Raw genomic sequence first — 16,856 nt, forward strand, 5'->3', positions numbered from 1 at the left:
CACTTGAGTGCGTATAACTTGGGGGGTACTTTTCCTGGAACGTATGTGATCTCCGCTTACACTCACGTGGGGTGGTAACACAAGAACGTAGGATAAACAGGACAGAACAAGGATCCACAGTTGGGTCCTTACAACACGGTGTAGAATGCTCAAATCCGTTGCTCACTTGCGCTAACCGCTTGTAGGGATCCACACGGAGGTGCTTACACTTGAGTAGATGTCGACAGCTGTTGTGTTCCTGAAATATACCTACGAGCACACGCGTTCTTCACGTGTGCCTTTTTTTTCCTAAACGTAAAAATGATTCCTTTAACTTTGAAGATAGATCCCTTTTCCAAAAAAAAAAGAAAAAAAAAATCCTTCAAGCACGTGGAAAAAGTATGGAACCGCGTCGATGCAGTACAGAGTATGTGTGTGTGTAGGGTTGTAAAACTTATGTAGACTCGATCAAAAGGGGAATGACTTGACGATGTGTACACGCAACAGGAGAGCGTATCATACCAACAGTTATTCACAAAAATGCGTTAACTGCAGGTATGAGTCATTGACGTGGTTATGCCTGTCTCCTTTCCGTTCCTTTTATTAATTATTTTATTTTTTTTTTCTCCAAATGTGGCTAAACCGGTGGCTCGGTAAAACTGGGCTACAACGAATGAGAAAACTGAGATGAGGAGAGGAAAATCAAAGCAGGGAAAACGAGCAAGAGAACGAAGTGGTGACAAAAGGGGGGCTAATTGAAGACGTAAGATAACTAAATAACGACGTAAGGATGGCGAAAAAATGGGATGATTAACGAACGGAGGAAACGAAAACTCCCTGAATTAAACCCCTAACGTGTGGAAAACATTTACAGAAGGCTATTAAAAAAAAAAAATACATTATGATGTACACATATGTAGGCATTCATATGCACACAATTCCTCCGAGGCAATGGTATGTACATTAAAATCCTCTCACCAAGGGTACGTAACCTTTTCGCATGGCTTTAGCATGTGTGTGCAGAAGGTGCGTGTGTTCTTCCTCAGCTTTTAATAAAATACCGTGTGTAAAATCGCACAGTCAGCGAACTAACACATTTGTGCGCATGTACACGTACGTATTGGGTATGTATGTAAACTTCACTTTTGTTCATTCGATTACGCTATACAGGACTGACTTTACCTCCTACGAGCGCACCAATCCTTTATCTGCTGTTTGCGCTCCTTCACGTTGAAATGGCTATCATTCACATGTATACAGTATGATGAACAAATGCGCTTTTCTCCTTTGCCTTACAAAATGCACACCTCTCTCTTGGATGCTCCTTCGCACTCATCGACAGGCATTTTTTTTTTTTTCCTTTTTATGTAAACAAAATTTGCCGTTTGGATACCGCCTAGTGAACGTACATATGCAGGAGTGTAAGTACATATACACGCGTACGCAAGGATAAAAACCCTTTTTTAATGGGGTGGAAAAATTAAACTCAGAAATTGCGAACAGGAAAAAATGAACAGCCACAGGGAAGCGCGTGAATAGTACAAAGGAACAGTACTTTTGTATATGCTGATTCGCGCGCGTAAAACTGGCTTTAACTTGTTTTCCCCTTTTTTTCCGTTCACGCTTTATGCGTTATAAAGTGAGAAGCAGGTATACAATTGCTTATAAACAGGTATGAAGTTTCCAGGGGGTCAGCTATGCTGCGGGGAGGATGTAAAAAAAAGAAAAAACAAAAAACAAAAATTAAAGGAAACCAAAAAAAAAAAAAAACTCTTTTGCGAGATGGTCAATTTTAGCCGAGAGGCGAAAAAATGAAGTGATTTTTTTATGCATAAGTGGGCAATAAAAAAAATAAACGAAAAAATGAATGTACATAAATGTAAAATATATTTAAGTAAACAGGCCTGTGAGTAATAAATAATCGCCTTCGCAAGAAAAGATGTATTTAACTCATGCCGTTTTTTTCGATCGTATTATAAAACCGCATTTGAAAAAGTTCAACTTGGTATACTTTTTAACCGCTTAACGGATTAAACACGCATTTAAAACTTTTTCATTTTCGCGCGAAAGGTTCGTCTCTGTAACTTCCATGTAAAGTGCATTCAAAAAATAGATGCTTTTACATGTTGAGTTAATTTGCTTTATTTTTTGCCTTTTATTTATTTCTGCCGCGCTTTGAATTAATTTTTTTTCCTCCAAAAATTCGCGCCATACTGAAGTGCGCATGTCGAATTGAAAAAAATGGGATGGTCGGAAGCGCATACGGTACATGCGCATACGAAAATGGATATAGCTGGGCAAGCGAATTATTTACATGTATATAAGGTGATATATATTTTTTTTTTTTTTGCGCGCAGTGCTTGTAGTGCCCCTTTATAGCTTAGCTGCTTCACTTTTACTCGCGTTCCGCATACGTCCCTTCAGCCTGTTGGCCGGGCGGACGTTCCTCGGCCCCGAGAGCAGCAAGCGTATCTACATACAATATATTACGTACGTAGCATACTTCTATGTATATAATGGCGCATTTATATTATGTACGTACTCCACTGTTCATACAGCTCCAGCAGCGAAATGCATTATTATGTATTGTACCACGGGGCATACGCATACGATATAAAAGTGGCTCACCATGTACCACAGCTCGCCCCGCGCTTCTTCCTTTCCTTCTTTTTGCTAACCATTTTGCGGGACCCCCAACGTGAAGTGCATATATCATCTGTTAGGAAGAGAACCCACTTAAAAAATTTTTTTTTTTCTTTTTATACATTTATGACAGGGCCAGGTAGCCGCAACTTCTTCCTTCTTATTATTCGCTTTACCAATGGGGGTGAATTATACACCCACGTGGTTGCTAACATTTTTATTTGCTGCAATACGTCTATATTTAACATAGCGTACAGTTCTTGTTCTACTTCATATGGCCGTTCGCATCATTAAGCAGCGAGACGTAAGCTTCCTTGGCTGTCCCCGTTTGTGAGGAAAATCAAAAAGAAAAATATAAAATAATATTTTTTTTAAAAGCGAATTTTTTGGGGAAAGGGTCGTTGCAGTGGTTGCTGCTAAGGGGAAAAAAATAAAATTGCCAAGTGGAAGGAAAAAAAATTGAAACAAATAATGTTAAAAGGATTGAACAGAACAACACTTGAAAAAATATGAGGAGAACATTTTCTGAAACGGGATTGGGAGGATGATCCCAACGGAGGCACAGCCAAAGGAAAAATTAAAATAAATTCATACTTAACAAACAGCTTCTTTAAATTGTGTGCAAATAAACTTAACTGATGTAATTTTAAAGGGGGTGGGGTAAACTACCATTTCTGCGTGTAGGATAACTGGTCAAATTAACCATTAGGCAGCTACACAATCCGATCAGGTATAAATAGGTTTGTGCTTTGTTTGGCAAGGGACAAATAAACGTTTAACCCGAACGGTTGGTCTTCCCAATCGTGTTTACTGTCTTTAAAGCGATTAAAGATGGTATGCTATAGTATGTGCCTACTGCTGTTTGTGAGGGACATCTCCACCCCACTACACCTGTGTAGATGCGGCACATTGTACACGACTGTGGGAAGTACATCCATCCGAGGCAGGCACAGTTGAATAAAAAAGAACACCAGATCGATGGTGTACTATAGTTGTGCAGGTGCCACAGGTGTGTACTAATCTTCTTTTCTTTTCTTGTTGAACCTCCCTGGAGGTAAATATTGCGCGTCTCCACCGTTTAACAACACGGGCGCTTCCTATTTTTCGCGAAAAAGTGAATTCAATTAAACAAATTAAATTGAGTCAAAGCTTCACGTCCGTCGTTCAAAATGAAACGTGGCTCGGCTGATTGGGTGCTAAGCACAGGTTGCCAATTAAAGCTGCCCAGATTCAAGCCTGCACACAATTGTGGCGCTCCCCTCTCTGGATTGGAAAAACATTTTTGGACACGTGGCTGTATCTGTTCCTTTTTTTTTTTTTTTTTTTTTTTTTTTGCGCTCCTCTAGGAGAGTTCCCTGTTGTATTTGTTAACCGTCTGGCGTAATATATTCATGAACTTGACATCGGTCTTGTAGTCGTATGTCTTTTTGAGGGCCTCCTGCGGTGGCGTATCCAGGGGATTTTCCTGCACATCGTCAAACTCGTCCTCTTTATTCGTCTTGGAGGGCCACGGAATAACAATTCCGGACTTTTTCGATATCCGTATAACCTGATTGTCATCCGTGTATCTAATGCACACCTTGGTGTTTGTCTTCAAAAAATCATCAATCAGTTGGACATTCGAATAATGAATTTTTTTTTCAATATAAACAAATTTATTATCGAGATAGATTTTTCTCAAATTACATCCTTTTACCTTAACCATGTTCCTAAATTTATCACAACTTAGTACCTCCCCTATTTTTCCCTTATCCTTTCCCGATATCACCTTCACTTCGTCTCCTTTGTTAATTTTCCATAGCTTAATGATGTTTCTGGGTTTGATAATTTTATGGTTTCTTACTTGTACATTTTGCAGAAAGGGGCAGTTCATCCGGTTAAGGAGAAGTTCGCTAACCTTGCTCGAAACGTTGTGGCATAGCATTTTTCATTTGTTCACTTGACGCGGTTTCAACGAGTGGAATTCGCCAAAAGAGGGGACGAAGAGGCTATAAACATGTACACCTGTAGCGCTTATGGCAAACTCTTTATCATTATACACACTAAGCAACACACTGTTCGATTTGTTCCCTGTGCGTATGCTTTTCGCCTCTTACTTTTAGCTAAATTTTTTTTTTTTTTTTTTTTCGTCATATTTTTTTTGAAAATTCTTCAAAAAACGCCTGAAGGGTGAGGCAATTTTCAGCGACGTGGCTAGCAACTCGGGAAATGTGTCCCGAAGTGGCGTAAAAAAAACGAACAAACTTATAAATAAGGATGCTCCTCCAAATGTGCAAAAAATATAGAACAGTTTTAGTACCCCCTTGCAGGCATACCCCTTAAGCATGTCAAATCGCATTTTGAAACATTTTCATAAAAAAAAAACATCCAGTCCAGGCAAATGAAGCACTGGTAATGTGATGCCAAAGCTGTTGCGGAAGAAATGGATAAATTGAAAAATCTGCTTTTCGTGAAAAACGGGAACTTTTCGGTAATTTTAAATTGAGGGAGAGTAATGGGAGGAGATAGATTTTCACTGCCAATGTGGATGAGCGGAGAGTGCTTCGAAGAAGCTTACGTGTAGCTTTCCATGATTAGTTGCCCCTGTGCGTGAGCAGAAATGTGCTTACAAATGTGGACACACTAACACGGATGAATCTTAATCTAACCCACACGCACCCACTTCAGAACGCGCAGATCAAGGTGCTGGCCTTCACATCGCTCAGCATGCTGGTGCTAATGGTGACTGGCGACGGCCTCCAGACCCCCCTGGGCTACATCCAAAACGTCAAGCGGGACCTGCGAAAAGAGGCGCAAGAGTCGGAGGAATCGATGGAAAAGAAGCTGCTCAAGGAATTGGGGTACACCACGTAAGTTGGAGAGGGCTAGCTGCGTATTCTGTGTGGCGACTGTTCCTATATTTTGTTGCATTTGTCCCATTTGTTGTCCCATTTGGTTGCATTTTTCCCCCCCGTAAGCTACCACGAATGGAAGAAGGCTGGAATCATTCCGTCGGAAGATGAAAAGAAGTGAACACTCAAGTTGGGTCCGCAGCTGGTATCGTGCACACGCCCCGTTTGAGAGGGCTGCCACCAGCTGCTTCTCTAAAATTAACCCCATTTGATTTTGTCTTTATTTATTCCTTCGAAGTGTCAACATTTCATGAACAAAAAGGAAGAAAAAAAAAAAAACAGCCAAAATGAATTTTTCTTTTTTTTATCCACGTGGAGATCGCACCGACTGGCCCACTTTATGATCCTAATTATATCTGCCCCATCTCATTACCTCTCCTGTGAAGGGCGTGAAACCTGCCTGCGTGGCTCCCCGTGTAACTCCTCCTAACATACAAATGTATGCAAAAAGGTGTAGCGTCTTTTTGGACGCGGTACAGACGCTCCTGCACAAGGCCGCATCGCGCAGCAATTTCAGCTCCATTGTTGTGAAAAGGCTACGGGGAAAGCCACTGAACATTGACACTGTGAGGAGGAGCAACAGAAGGGACGACAAATGCGTAGACGAGACGAAAAGTAGTAAATATCTTCACCACAAAAAAGAGCAACTTCCTAGGGACGATCAAGTGGAGGAAAGAAACAAAAAGCAAACAATAACCAAGCTGTGCAAATTGCTAAGTGAAAATTTGAAGAATGGAAAATATGATATGTACGAGAAGAACCTAAGTTATGGATTATCCGTGGCGGAAAACCCAATCGAATTGTCACAACTGATTAACTCCATCAGTAAAGGGAGGTACTACAGTAAGGGGGTGATTCAGATTTACACAAAACTGGTGGACAAGGCCGCGGAGATTTTTGAAAATATCTCCGTGATGAGCATAAGCTTAATTTTAAATAGTATGGTAAAATTGGACATATACAATGAGAAGTTTTTGTTTTTATTTTTCAAAAATGTGGACCAGATTTTGGACGAAAGTAATGCAGTCGACTTGACTATCCTGTTTCATTTTTACGTCAACGGGATGGGACGCGTTGGTGCAAGTGCTAATCCTTACTGGGTTGTACCACCTGTGGGAAGTGGCTTCCCTGGAGCGCAAGACGAAGTGTTGCTAAACTCATTTTTGAGAAGGCTACACAACGTGGTGCCGTCCTTGCAGATGCATAGCATCTCCTCCGTACTGCGGTGTGTTAAGAAGTTGGTCATGATTATGGTAGGAGAGGTGAAGGACGGTGAACTGGATGTGGGAGCACCCAATGGGGTTAAACAGTTAGACGATATGGAGGCTATTCACCAGGGGAAAAATCATCCGTGTGGGTTTTCCCCCAATGGAAAAGCCAACCAGAATGGTCGTCAAAATAGTGAATCAAATTTGGAACTAATCACACAAATTAACTTACTTCTGAGAAATAACTTTTACGAAAAAATGGCACAAGCGAATACACAGCAGCTATGCAACGTCCTTCAGGATTTGCAATTTTTTAACCTCATCGATAATGACTGTTACTATGACGTATTGAACAGATTAAAGGGGTCCTTACAAGGAGCTAAAGAAATGAAAGACATGGACTATGTGAATGTCCTGAACACTATAAAGAGTAGGAACATAAAGCAGAACAATTTGTTGCCCTTGTGTTATTTTTCATTCTTGTTTGACAAATTGAAGGTGGAGGATTTTTCTCATTTCCACTATGACCGTGTTGCCGAGCTAGCCAAAATATTATTTTACTTTAAAAAGGTTTATCATTTGAACTTTTGCATGAACAAGATGGAATCATTTTTGGATAAGAAGGACACCAACATGATAGAGTCCACGTCCACTATGATTTATTTGTTGGATGAGTTTTGTACAATTGGTAAATGCACTGAGGGGGGTGCGTCCTTGAGGGGAAAGTTGTTTTCCTGCGTTGTGAAGCGCGTTTTGGGGGGTGAGGAGGGCACACTGGGCAGTGCCACCATTCATAGTGGTGTAAAAAGCAGTGCTAAGAACCCGCACGGAGGTCACACCCTAACGTTGGAGGAGTCGCTCCTGCTGACAAAAGCAGCGGAAGGGCTTATTAGCATCAAAAAAGAGGAATACTCCAGCATCGTTCACCATGTGAGAAGGAGAGACTTCTTCCTAATCAACTGTGATGAGAAAGTTTGTGTCAAATTTGAACACCTGGATAGGTACGTCCAAAATGTCTTGTACAAAATTTTGCTCCTAGGAAAGATTAAATATAGAGATTCCCCCCTTTTTTTGCACCTGCTAAAGTGCTGTTTGTTGTGCTCACTGCACTTTTCCATTAGGGACATTTTACTCCTACTGAGGGGGTTGCACCACTGTGCGTACTTTTTTACAAAGGAAAATTATGTCCTTTTGGAGAATGTGTTGAATTATTTAAGCACCCTGACAGTGATGCAGTGTCGGTTGGTGGCAAGGAGGAAGGAGGGCAAGCAGTACCAGGATTACATGGATAAACTTCTGAACCGATCAGACAGTTTGTTCAGTAGTGAAAAGGTTATGGGGGGGGTGGTTAACCAACTGGGTGGGAGCGAGTTTAGTGAAACGTATAGGAAGATCGAACGTGTGATGGAGACGAACTGGGCATACCTGAATGACCTCACTTCGATGGAAAGTTTTAGTGGGGGAAGCGACGACCGGGATAACGCCCCACATGGGAATGTTCCCCTAGACGAAGGGGGTATTATCTCCAACAGCAGGCGAACAAAAATAAGCGCAGTAAATTGTTGCACCTTGTTGTATTATTTCCAAAGGTTAAGTTACGTGAACAAGGGGGTCGTTCGAGTCGTACTGTCGAACCTGTACGATCATGTGCATGCGTTGAAGAATGAGCAAATACTTAAATTGGTGAAGGGACTTAGCATTATCCGCAATGTCGACACGGAGTTTAGTTCATTCAATTCAGTTTTTAAAAAAATTCTACTTCGCTTTATGTCGTCTCGGAAGGAGAGTACGAAGAGTACAGAGCAGCAGACAGACGAAACGATCAAGTTGCTGTACCTAGTGAGCAAGCTATCCATAAATGTGGACCACAGGAATACCCTCATAAGGAAATATCTGTTGGTTTTTTTGGAGCGTCAGTTGGGGGTGGACACCGTGGGAATTCCTCAGTTGGAGCTGTTGATGAGGAGTTTTAAAAATATGTACCCCTACCGGTATGTGTGTTTGGTGGAATGCTGCTTGAGGGGGGTTAGCCAGGCACTCCGGGGGGAGACATCAATCGAAGAACAACGCAACGGATTGAGTGACGGATCGCTCGAAGGAGCGCCGCGTTCGTTGCTGCCACTGCCCTTCCTGAAGACCTACTTCTCCGTCATGCCGCTGTTAATAAACCCAGCCACGAACATTCACTGCAGCGTGAACGACCTGTACATCTGCACAAGTCTGGAACTCTTCGACCAGCTGTACGAGCAGATAAAATGTGATGGAAGACTCAAAGAGGAGTTCGTCCCCGTGCTGGTAACTTTTGTTAATTTATCCTTCCGCGACATTCCATTTTTGGAAAGGTATCCCAACTTGATGAGCGACATTCTGGGGATGAAGCAGTTGATTCCGCAGAACAATTTTTTCTTTTTTTTGTTGAATGTTAAATTTTTTGCTAAACAAAAGGGTCGCGCCGAGGTGGACGCGCTGCTGCACAAGGTTGGCAGGTTTGTTGAGGCTAACATGGGGGAGTCGCTACGATGGGAAGATGCAACGTCACCATTAATGCGCTCACCCGCTTTGCCGCATGACTTCACCTTTGACAGGAAGAAGCTCGTCCTCCTGGACACGGAAGATGACAACGAGATGGAGATAATATCTCGGGAGTACAACCATATAGACACAGCCGAGGTGCACACACGGGGGGAGAGAACGACGGAGAGAAGAGGTCCACATGGTTCAGAATGGAGCAACCATGATGACCTCGTCAAGGAACGCACCAAGCGCAGCAACGCAGACCACCTTGAGTTCGAAATTATTTTGAGGAAATACGCCTACTGCCAAAATAGCCAAAAGGACAAAATCGAAATTTCGAAAAACGTTAAAATATTTTCCATGGAAGTTAAGTATGTGGATTTAAGGAAGAGAATTATTTTTGAATTTTTGGAGGAGGACAATTATTTTAAGGAAGTTGATGGTGCCTCTATTGAGCTTCTACCATTGGTTTATTTGCGTTTATTTTTTTTGAGAAAATTAAATTACAATTTAGTGATTATGCCCTTTTATGAGTGGCATATGTGTTATGGCCGCCTTGAGAGGGTTAAGGCCATTTTTCAGAAGCTGCTAAACGTGGCCCGCGATGCTGATACGTACTTGCTCGAGACGGGGAAGTCTCGCGCTTTTGCGTCTGTTGGGCGTTACGAATGAGGTGGAGCGGTGAATAATGTACCCCCTGTGGATCGTACACTTTGCCAAAAATGACGTCACTTCCGTAGCGTAAGGGGAGTCACTTTTGCAGCAACTATACTGGTGTCACAGCACACATGGGTATGCACGTGCGTGGTTCCTTTTTTAGTTGTGGTTGCCCCCCCTGGTGCGTAGGTTTTACCTTCCATAGGCGTTTTCCCCGGTTGCCGCGGCAGTTGCGACGGCCGCCGTTTATTCCTGCTTTGAAGATTACCCAACCTACCATCTTGCGGGCGCGGAAATGTACGATATGTAAGTACGCACATACGTACGTATGCATATGTGTATGTGTTTTTTTTTTTTTTTCCCTCATGGCTCTTCTTCCGCGCCGAACATGCTTTCCATCAATTTTGTTCCCTGGTGCGAACTTATTTTTCGTCATCCTCACATAAGCACCTTCACTAACGTCGCAGTAAATGTAAAAGGTTTTGCGGTGAGCCAAGTGTAGGACCCCCCACGTGGGTATCAGAACCCATCGGTTGCAGATACGTGCCATCCGCACATTCGACTGTTACTCCTCACCCATTTGTTACACGTTCGCACACTGGACACACATATTATATATATTTTTTGTGTGTATGCTAGTTCGCATGGCAAAGGTTTCCCCGATTAAGCGCGCCCTCCTTTGGTCAGCCCTGCTCTGCTTTAACGGTTACCACTTTTTGAAATTGCCCAGGAGTTCGTCTTATTCCTTCCTGACCAGCAGCAATATCGTCGGGAAGAAGGTTAAAAATGCAGCTGAACCAGAACAAAAGAACAGGCTGAAATGCAAAGTGGAAGGAATAGAGTACACAGTCCGCAATGTGGACAAGTCGATCGAGTTTTACAAAAATGTGTTGGGTTTTCAAGTGCGGGAGAAGGGTGAGGGTTTCGTGAAAATGGGCTTAGGCCCGGAAGAGGCTTATATAAAGCTAGTGCAAAAGGGGGAGCAGCAGGACCTGACTATAGGAGAGGTATATTCGGGAAGGGGTGTCGTTGTCACTCTGCGTGAATGGAGGGAAGCTTTGTCCCTGCCACTTGGTTGCACCTGTGTTGCTTTTTCCACCATTAGTGGACCGCCGAAACAGTATACAAACCCTTTTTCCACACCTCACAGCACTGCTTCCTGGGATTAGGCGTAAACATGGAAGAGTTCCAAATAAGCAAAACGAAAATATACGGAGGGAATGTGGAAGACGGGATAGACAAAAGGCCGATCACAGCGTGCATACTTCCGGACGAGGACGTAAGAACAGGAAGCTTCTTCACGGGGGCTATCCATTCGTTGCCTGTGCATGTGGTGTGATCATACTTAGGGTTAACCCATTTCGCGCGCTCATTTTTCGCCCCCTTTCACACACACACGTAGGCGCAAATTAGGCGATTCGCAACAAACTGCTTCGTGACGGACCCGGATGGCTACGGAATCGAGGTTGTGCTGCAGGGGAAAGGCAGCAAACTAGACAGGGTACGCACATAGAAAAGGAAAATAAGTGAAAGGAACCCCTTCATTATGCACATTTTTGCTCACGTTTCGTCCAGCTTTTCAATTGGTAATTCCCCTTTTAAAAAATGCAAATTTACAGATACGCTTCTTTACCACATCGACGAAGGATTCGCAAAAGTTTTACTCGGACATTTTAGGAATGGAGGTGAGAAAAAGAACAACAAAAAGAAAAAAAGTTCACCATTTGGAATAGTTACTGTGTTCAGCGTGCTCATTTCGATCTGCTCATTCGGTCCCCATATTTAGCTGATAAAGATACAGAGCCACTTGGAAGAAATTTCCTACCCCTGGAGTGTATACGGCGGGATGAGTTACTTCTTCTCCTCGGGAAGGAACGAGACGGTGCTGCAGATGGCGTATGCCTACGATGAGGATAAGGTGAGTGTGTCGGTCTAGCCTTTGCCAAGGCGTGTGAACAATTTAGTCCAAATTGCCCGTTTGGCAAATTTACCTGCGTAACAGCCACACACACGTCGCTACTTTCACCCCCCTTTTTTTTTTTAAGCTACACATGGGGAATTCGCTTGGGAATTTAATTTTGAGTTTTAACGACTTGGCCCCCGTGGAGAAGAGGCTACGGGAAAATGGAATAGAACTGTTGGAGTCGCACGGGGGCTGGGTGGTCAAGGATCTGGACGGGTACAGTGTTCATTTGAAGGGTGACAAGTGAAGAGAAAGAAAAGAAAAAAACAGCTAAAATGCAAGACAAAAAAAAAAAAAAAAAAAAAAAAAAAACAGCTAAAATCCAAGAGGAAAAAAAAAAAAAAAAAACACATGGACATACAACACAACGGTTGACGAATTACCTTCCCTCGGAAAATATACCAGTTGAATCATTTTAAAGGGGAGTTCTCCAAAGGGTTAGCGCTTTCCACCTTTTTCCTAAAATCGTCCTTTGTTTTTTTCTTATGACAGAAGGTACACAATGTCTGCAAATTATCAAAGGAGGCCTCTCCGCCCCCCCTGAAAACGGGCAAAATATGGTCCACGTTCCAGATATGTCCCTCCATTGGTTTCTCAAGTATGAATGTGAGGTGATTAATATCTTCAATAAATAGTGGATACCTTTTAACAAAATAATCAATTTTTTCGTTAATTGAAAAATATTTTTGATTTTTTATTTGTCTAATTAAATTTGTGCAATCCAATTTGCAAATGTTACAAACGCCTTTATCTCTTTCATAAATTAATCTTCGTATAGTGGTGGAACTTTTTTTTAAAAAATAAATCTTCCTGCAGTTTCCCTCGCAAAACATATTGCTCTCATCACATATGAGAATATTTTTAACATTACAACTTTGCAGTTTAATCGTTTCAAATTCGTGATGAAATTTCTCCACCGTGGCGCTGTCTGAGTGGTCCTGCAGATATTTCATGACGTCATATTCTCCAACTATGGCATTGGCACTGGGGGGTAACTCACTTTTACACTGCAAACATTTAACTGCGTTTCTTTTTTCATCGTACTCCTGGTAATAGAAGACTTGTAGTTTTCCCCTGAAGCTGTTTTTAAGGTACGTCTTCACGTATGTCTTATCACCTTCGGTGGAGTTCTTTATGTACCTCTCAAATTTTAGGGGCTTCATTTTATTTTCTCCGTGGCGCAATTTGCGTAACAGCGATATGTGCATGTCGCATTTTTTCTTTTCAATTAACTTCTTTTCGTTCGTGCTTAGTTTGTTGTAATTTTGCAAAAATTTAGTCGCGCATTTTTTGAGAAGCGTCCCTGATTTTTTATCATCCCCATGGTTGGTTAAATGTTCCATGGGAAAGTTGGTCTTCCTGTTCTGGTAGTACGCATGGATTCTGTTTGTGAGGGTGTTTATTTGGAAGAGGAATTTTCCTTTTCGCGCTCTTCGCACGGTGTGGGAGGGGCAGTTGGTTCCCTCCGCGGAGTAACTACTTCTGGAAGGATCTATAACCCCGCTTGACCCACTTTGACCGCTTAACATAGGCACGTCCCCCGAAACGTTCTCATAGAGGAGATCCTTGGCAACAAACTCCGTTCCATCTAATATTGAGCGAGTGCTATGTGCACACAGCATGAACCTCCTCCACGTTTTGTAGTCACTCCCTAAGCCATTTTTCAAGAGGAAGTAAAAAACGTACGTGTCGAATTGCTGGTTCTTCCTAAACAGTCTGCTTTCGCATTGTTGAAGGTGAAAGAAGTTTATTGGAAATTCTACAAAAAAACACAAGTTGCAGAAGGTGAAGTCTAACCCATGGCTGACTGCACAGATGGTGAAAATGCCATACTGACAGCTGCGGTTCATGCGAAAGAATTGTATTTTTTCTCTCTTTTCCTTTTCGCTTAAACTTCCATTCAGTACAACGTAATCTACAATAACTTGTTCAGTTTGTTTTTTTCTTTTTATCATTTTTAGCAACTCTTCTTCGATGCATTTACACACATTTAGGTGGTAGCAAAAAATTATTTTCTTCTTCCCTGGGAAATGTTCCTCCATATATTTCATCGCATGAACCACTTTGGACAGTCCCTCTTCTACTTTTTTGGACTTTATCTGTACCTGAAAAAACTCGCTCAATGCTTGTCTGTTGGGGGTTGCGAAGTCTGGGTCAACCGACTGGGTTTCTTCTTTTGAGTCCTTCTCGACAGTTTGCAGGGCATTTTCTTCTCCGGTTGGGGCACAAGGAGAGGACGATGAAAAATGGACGAGATCATCTTTCCCCATGGTGTAAGGTCCATGAGGTAAGTACACGAAGAACCGTTTCAAGTCGGGAAAGTTGGAAGTAAAGACCTCCGAAATGGACCGCCTTATCATGACGGTTTTTTTTAAGAAGAGGTGGAATTCCCAGGAGCGTAAATTTTCTTCGAATATCTTTTCTCCTCTGCAAAAATATTTTTTGCAAAATTCTTCCCCAAAGGTGAATTTATTTTTACAGAAAATTTTTTTGCTGTTTATGAGGTACTTAATTTGGTGGTATATATTGATGGGTCTGTTTATGGAGGGAGTTCCACTCAGGAAAATGGCGTTTTTTGTCTTTTTAAGGGTCCCTTTGATCATTTTGGCTAGCTGACTTTGCTTCCCGTACTGCACCGTTCTTATGAAGTGACTTTCGTCCACAATAATTAGTTTGAAGTTTATTTCGTTTATGAGGTGGGCCAGCTTTTTGTACAGCTCGAAGGAGACGATGATGATTCTGTAGGGGGGGTGAAAGGGAAAAGGTTTAGCGTTGTATCACGGGTGGTGGTTGTGTATCACTCATTTGCTTGCACTCCTTACCTGTACAACCTGGCCCCCCTCGGGAAGTCGTTCGAATCGCCTACCACGAGCACCTTGGACGGGTCGAACGCAGGTAGGAACTTCTCAATTTCGCAGGCCCAGTTAAGCTTCAAAGACGACGGAGTTACAATAAGGGTGGGGTAAAGCCGAAAAAAGTGGAAAATACAAATCGCCTGCAGCGTTTTTCCTAGTCCCATTTCGTCGGCAATTAATATTCTTCCATTCTGCTGTTTAAAGAAGTACACAGATTCTAGCTGGTACGGTAGGATCACCTTTTGAATCCTCCTGGGGAGGTTCTTTTTTATTTCTTCAAGGCACCTATTTTTAATTTCGCTGAAAATTTTTCTTTTCACTTTTTTCTTTCGTTTCGTGTAGTGGTGTCTTAGTATATGAGCTTTGAGTTTTTCTCGACTGAAAAGGTAGGAGGATTTGGCTAGCTCGTCCAAATTGTACGAACTGGTTATACGGTTATCATCCGGGGGGGAATACTTGGAGGGGCATGCAATGGGGGATTCCCCTCTCATATTAGCAGTTACAGCAGGGCGTGGCGACTGCGCTTCCTGGAGAAGGCACTCCTCAAATTCGCGCTTATACTTTGCGCAGGTTATCCGCATGACGTTGGAGAATTTCCATTTTAGAAAGAACTTATGTACCCGTGTCTTCTCATTCACCCTCGGGTAGACGTATCCAAAGTAGTGGAAGACGCAGGTAGGAATTTCGTGCACAAAACAGTGGTTGTATAAATGGAATACAAAATAACGTAGCATTAGGGGGTAGGAGCAGAGGTCGAACACACACCCGCAGAGATAGTTGTTATTGTCAACGCTGAGTCTTCTAAAGGAAGCTTTCTTCTTAATATCCTTGGATAGGTGGAAGGGGAAGATTCCACTCTGTATGTAGTCCCTCCTGGGTTTCCAAGTCAATGGAAGATATTTCATTTCATCGAAAAAGTCACGTCCGTTTATGTACCACTGGGTGTACCTATCAATTAGAGTTTTAAATAAATGGCTATTTTTTTTTTTTTTTTTTTCAACATGGTTTAAAAATTTGGAGTTGTACAGGAAGAGTAATTCTTCTTCTACGTCTTCTTCCCCCCCTTTGGACTTCACCTTCGCATAGTTCTTCCTAAGGAGGGCTGCGTATCGTTTTCGGTTGAGTGAGAAGTTATACCTGCAACTGGACCTGAAGACGGAGTGGGACTCCCCATGGGAGACGTACCTTGCAGGACGGAAACCTTTCAATTTTGTCCTCTTTGAACATTCGAATAAATCAACAGATGTATTGATCCTGTATATGTACTTTATAATGTTCCTGTATTTTATTCTACGTCTTTTTATTTTCCTCAAATCAGTGACCACTTCTCTGATCACGTCGGTTACTATTTTGTTGAAGTCGTTGGCAAAGCTGAGGTTCCCAAAGTGGTGAATGCGGTAGGAGTCGGGTTTTTCCATTTCGAAGCAGATTTTTTTCCTATTTTGAAGAAACAACTTTTCTCTTTCATCGAACATGGAGTTTTCTGCTCTCCTTTTGGAAACCCTTTCATGACACTGTGTGCACTCGAAGTAGTGCCCATACTTCCCTTCCTTCATAAGTACTGAGCTGTTACTGCATGTAGGGCAGTTGGTATGTTGTCCCATTTGTTTGTTACTTAACTTTAGCTTCCTCATCAGCTCGGTAAAGGTGTTGTAGGTGGCAATTATCCTACGAAATTTCATCGTTAGGGAATTGTCCTCATCAGGGGGCGAACTGCCATTCCTATACCCCGTCTGATACCTTCTAGGGGGAGTTTTCTCCTCATTTGTGGTGAGATGCCTATTGGGGGTACCATCGGACAGTCCCGCTTCCTTCCCCCCATTTGCTTCTCTACTCTTGAACTTCCCATGCAGTATGGTCGAGTTGTATAGGCTCGTCGAGATGGGGATGGCGTAGTTTCCTGCTTCCCCTGCATGTGTCCTCTTGGAGGGCGTGTTTTCCTGCCTGGTGGTCTTTCTACTAGCTTTCGAAAAGTACTTGCTGCGCCTCTTCATGGGGCACCGGTAGGCACCGCGCGTAAGTGGCGATACCTCCGGGGGTTGACGTTTCATTTGTTCCGTGCTAATCATCATGTGGTCGTGAATGTTCCTTGTAGCGCAATCTCTGGTGGTGCAGCGAATTGGGGACCCCTAAGTATAGGGATGGA

At 42.6% G+C, this 16,856-nt stretch overlaps 4 protein-coding genes across 4 annotated transcripts; 2 read left to right on the forward strand and 2 right to left on the reverse strand.

Moving 5' to 3' along the window:
• Positions 1–3,964: 3,964 nt before the first annotated feature.
• Positions 3,965–4,546, reverse strand: PCOAH_00036570 (50S ribosomal subunit L24; the record flags this gene model as incomplete). The annotated part of the gene is made up of 1 exon (XM_020060448.1): positions 3,965–4,546. The coding sequence occupies one exon, from the start codon at positions 4,544–4,546 to the stop codon at positions 3,965–3,967; it is 582 nt and encodes a 193-aa protein (XP_019915917.1).
• Positions 4,547–5,044: 498 nt separating this feature from the next.
• PCOAH_00036580 (Uncharacterized protein) lies at positions 5,045–9,907 on the forward strand (the record flags this gene model as incomplete). The annotated part of the gene is made up of 4 exons (XM_020060449.1): positions 5,045–5,092; positions 5,290–5,471; positions 5,596–5,647; positions 5,900–9,907. 4 exons carry the CDS (start codon positions 5,045–5,047, stop codon positions 9,905–9,907), a joined length of 4,290 nt encoding a protein of 1,429 aa, XP_019915904.1.
• A 629-nt stretch (positions 9,908–10,536) lies between these two features.
• Positions 10,537–12,102, forward strand: PCOAH_00036590 (Glyoxalase I; the record flags this gene model as incomplete). The annotated part of the gene is made up of 6 exons (XM_020060450.1): positions 10,537–10,899; positions 11,043–11,171; positions 11,295–11,393; positions 11,512–11,577; positions 11,679–11,810; positions 11,938–12,102. The coding sequence occupies 6 exons, from the start codon at positions 10,537–10,539 to the stop codon at positions 12,100–12,102; spliced, it is 954 nt and encodes a 317-aa protein (XP_019916051.1).
• A 163-nt stretch (positions 12,103–12,265) lies between these two features.
• On the reverse strand, positions 12,266–16,761 carry PCOAH_00036600 (DNA helicase; the record flags this gene model as incomplete). Its single annotated transcript, XM_020060451.1, has 2 exons — positions 12,266–14,594; positions 14,678–16,761. The coding sequence occupies 2 exons, from the start codon at positions 16,759–16,761 to the stop codon at positions 12,266–12,268; spliced, it is 4,413 nt and encodes a 1,470-aa protein (XP_019916049.1).
• Between the last annotated feature and the right edge of the window lie 95 nt (positions 16,762–16,856).

This window comes from Plasmodium coatneyi, chromosome 11 (genome assembly GCF_001680005.1).
Source record: "Plasmodium coatneyi strain Hackeri chromosome 11, complete sequence".
NCBI classification, from domain to species: Eukaryota; Apicomplexa; class Aconoidasida; order Haemosporida; family Plasmodiidae; genus Plasmodium; species Plasmodium coatneyi.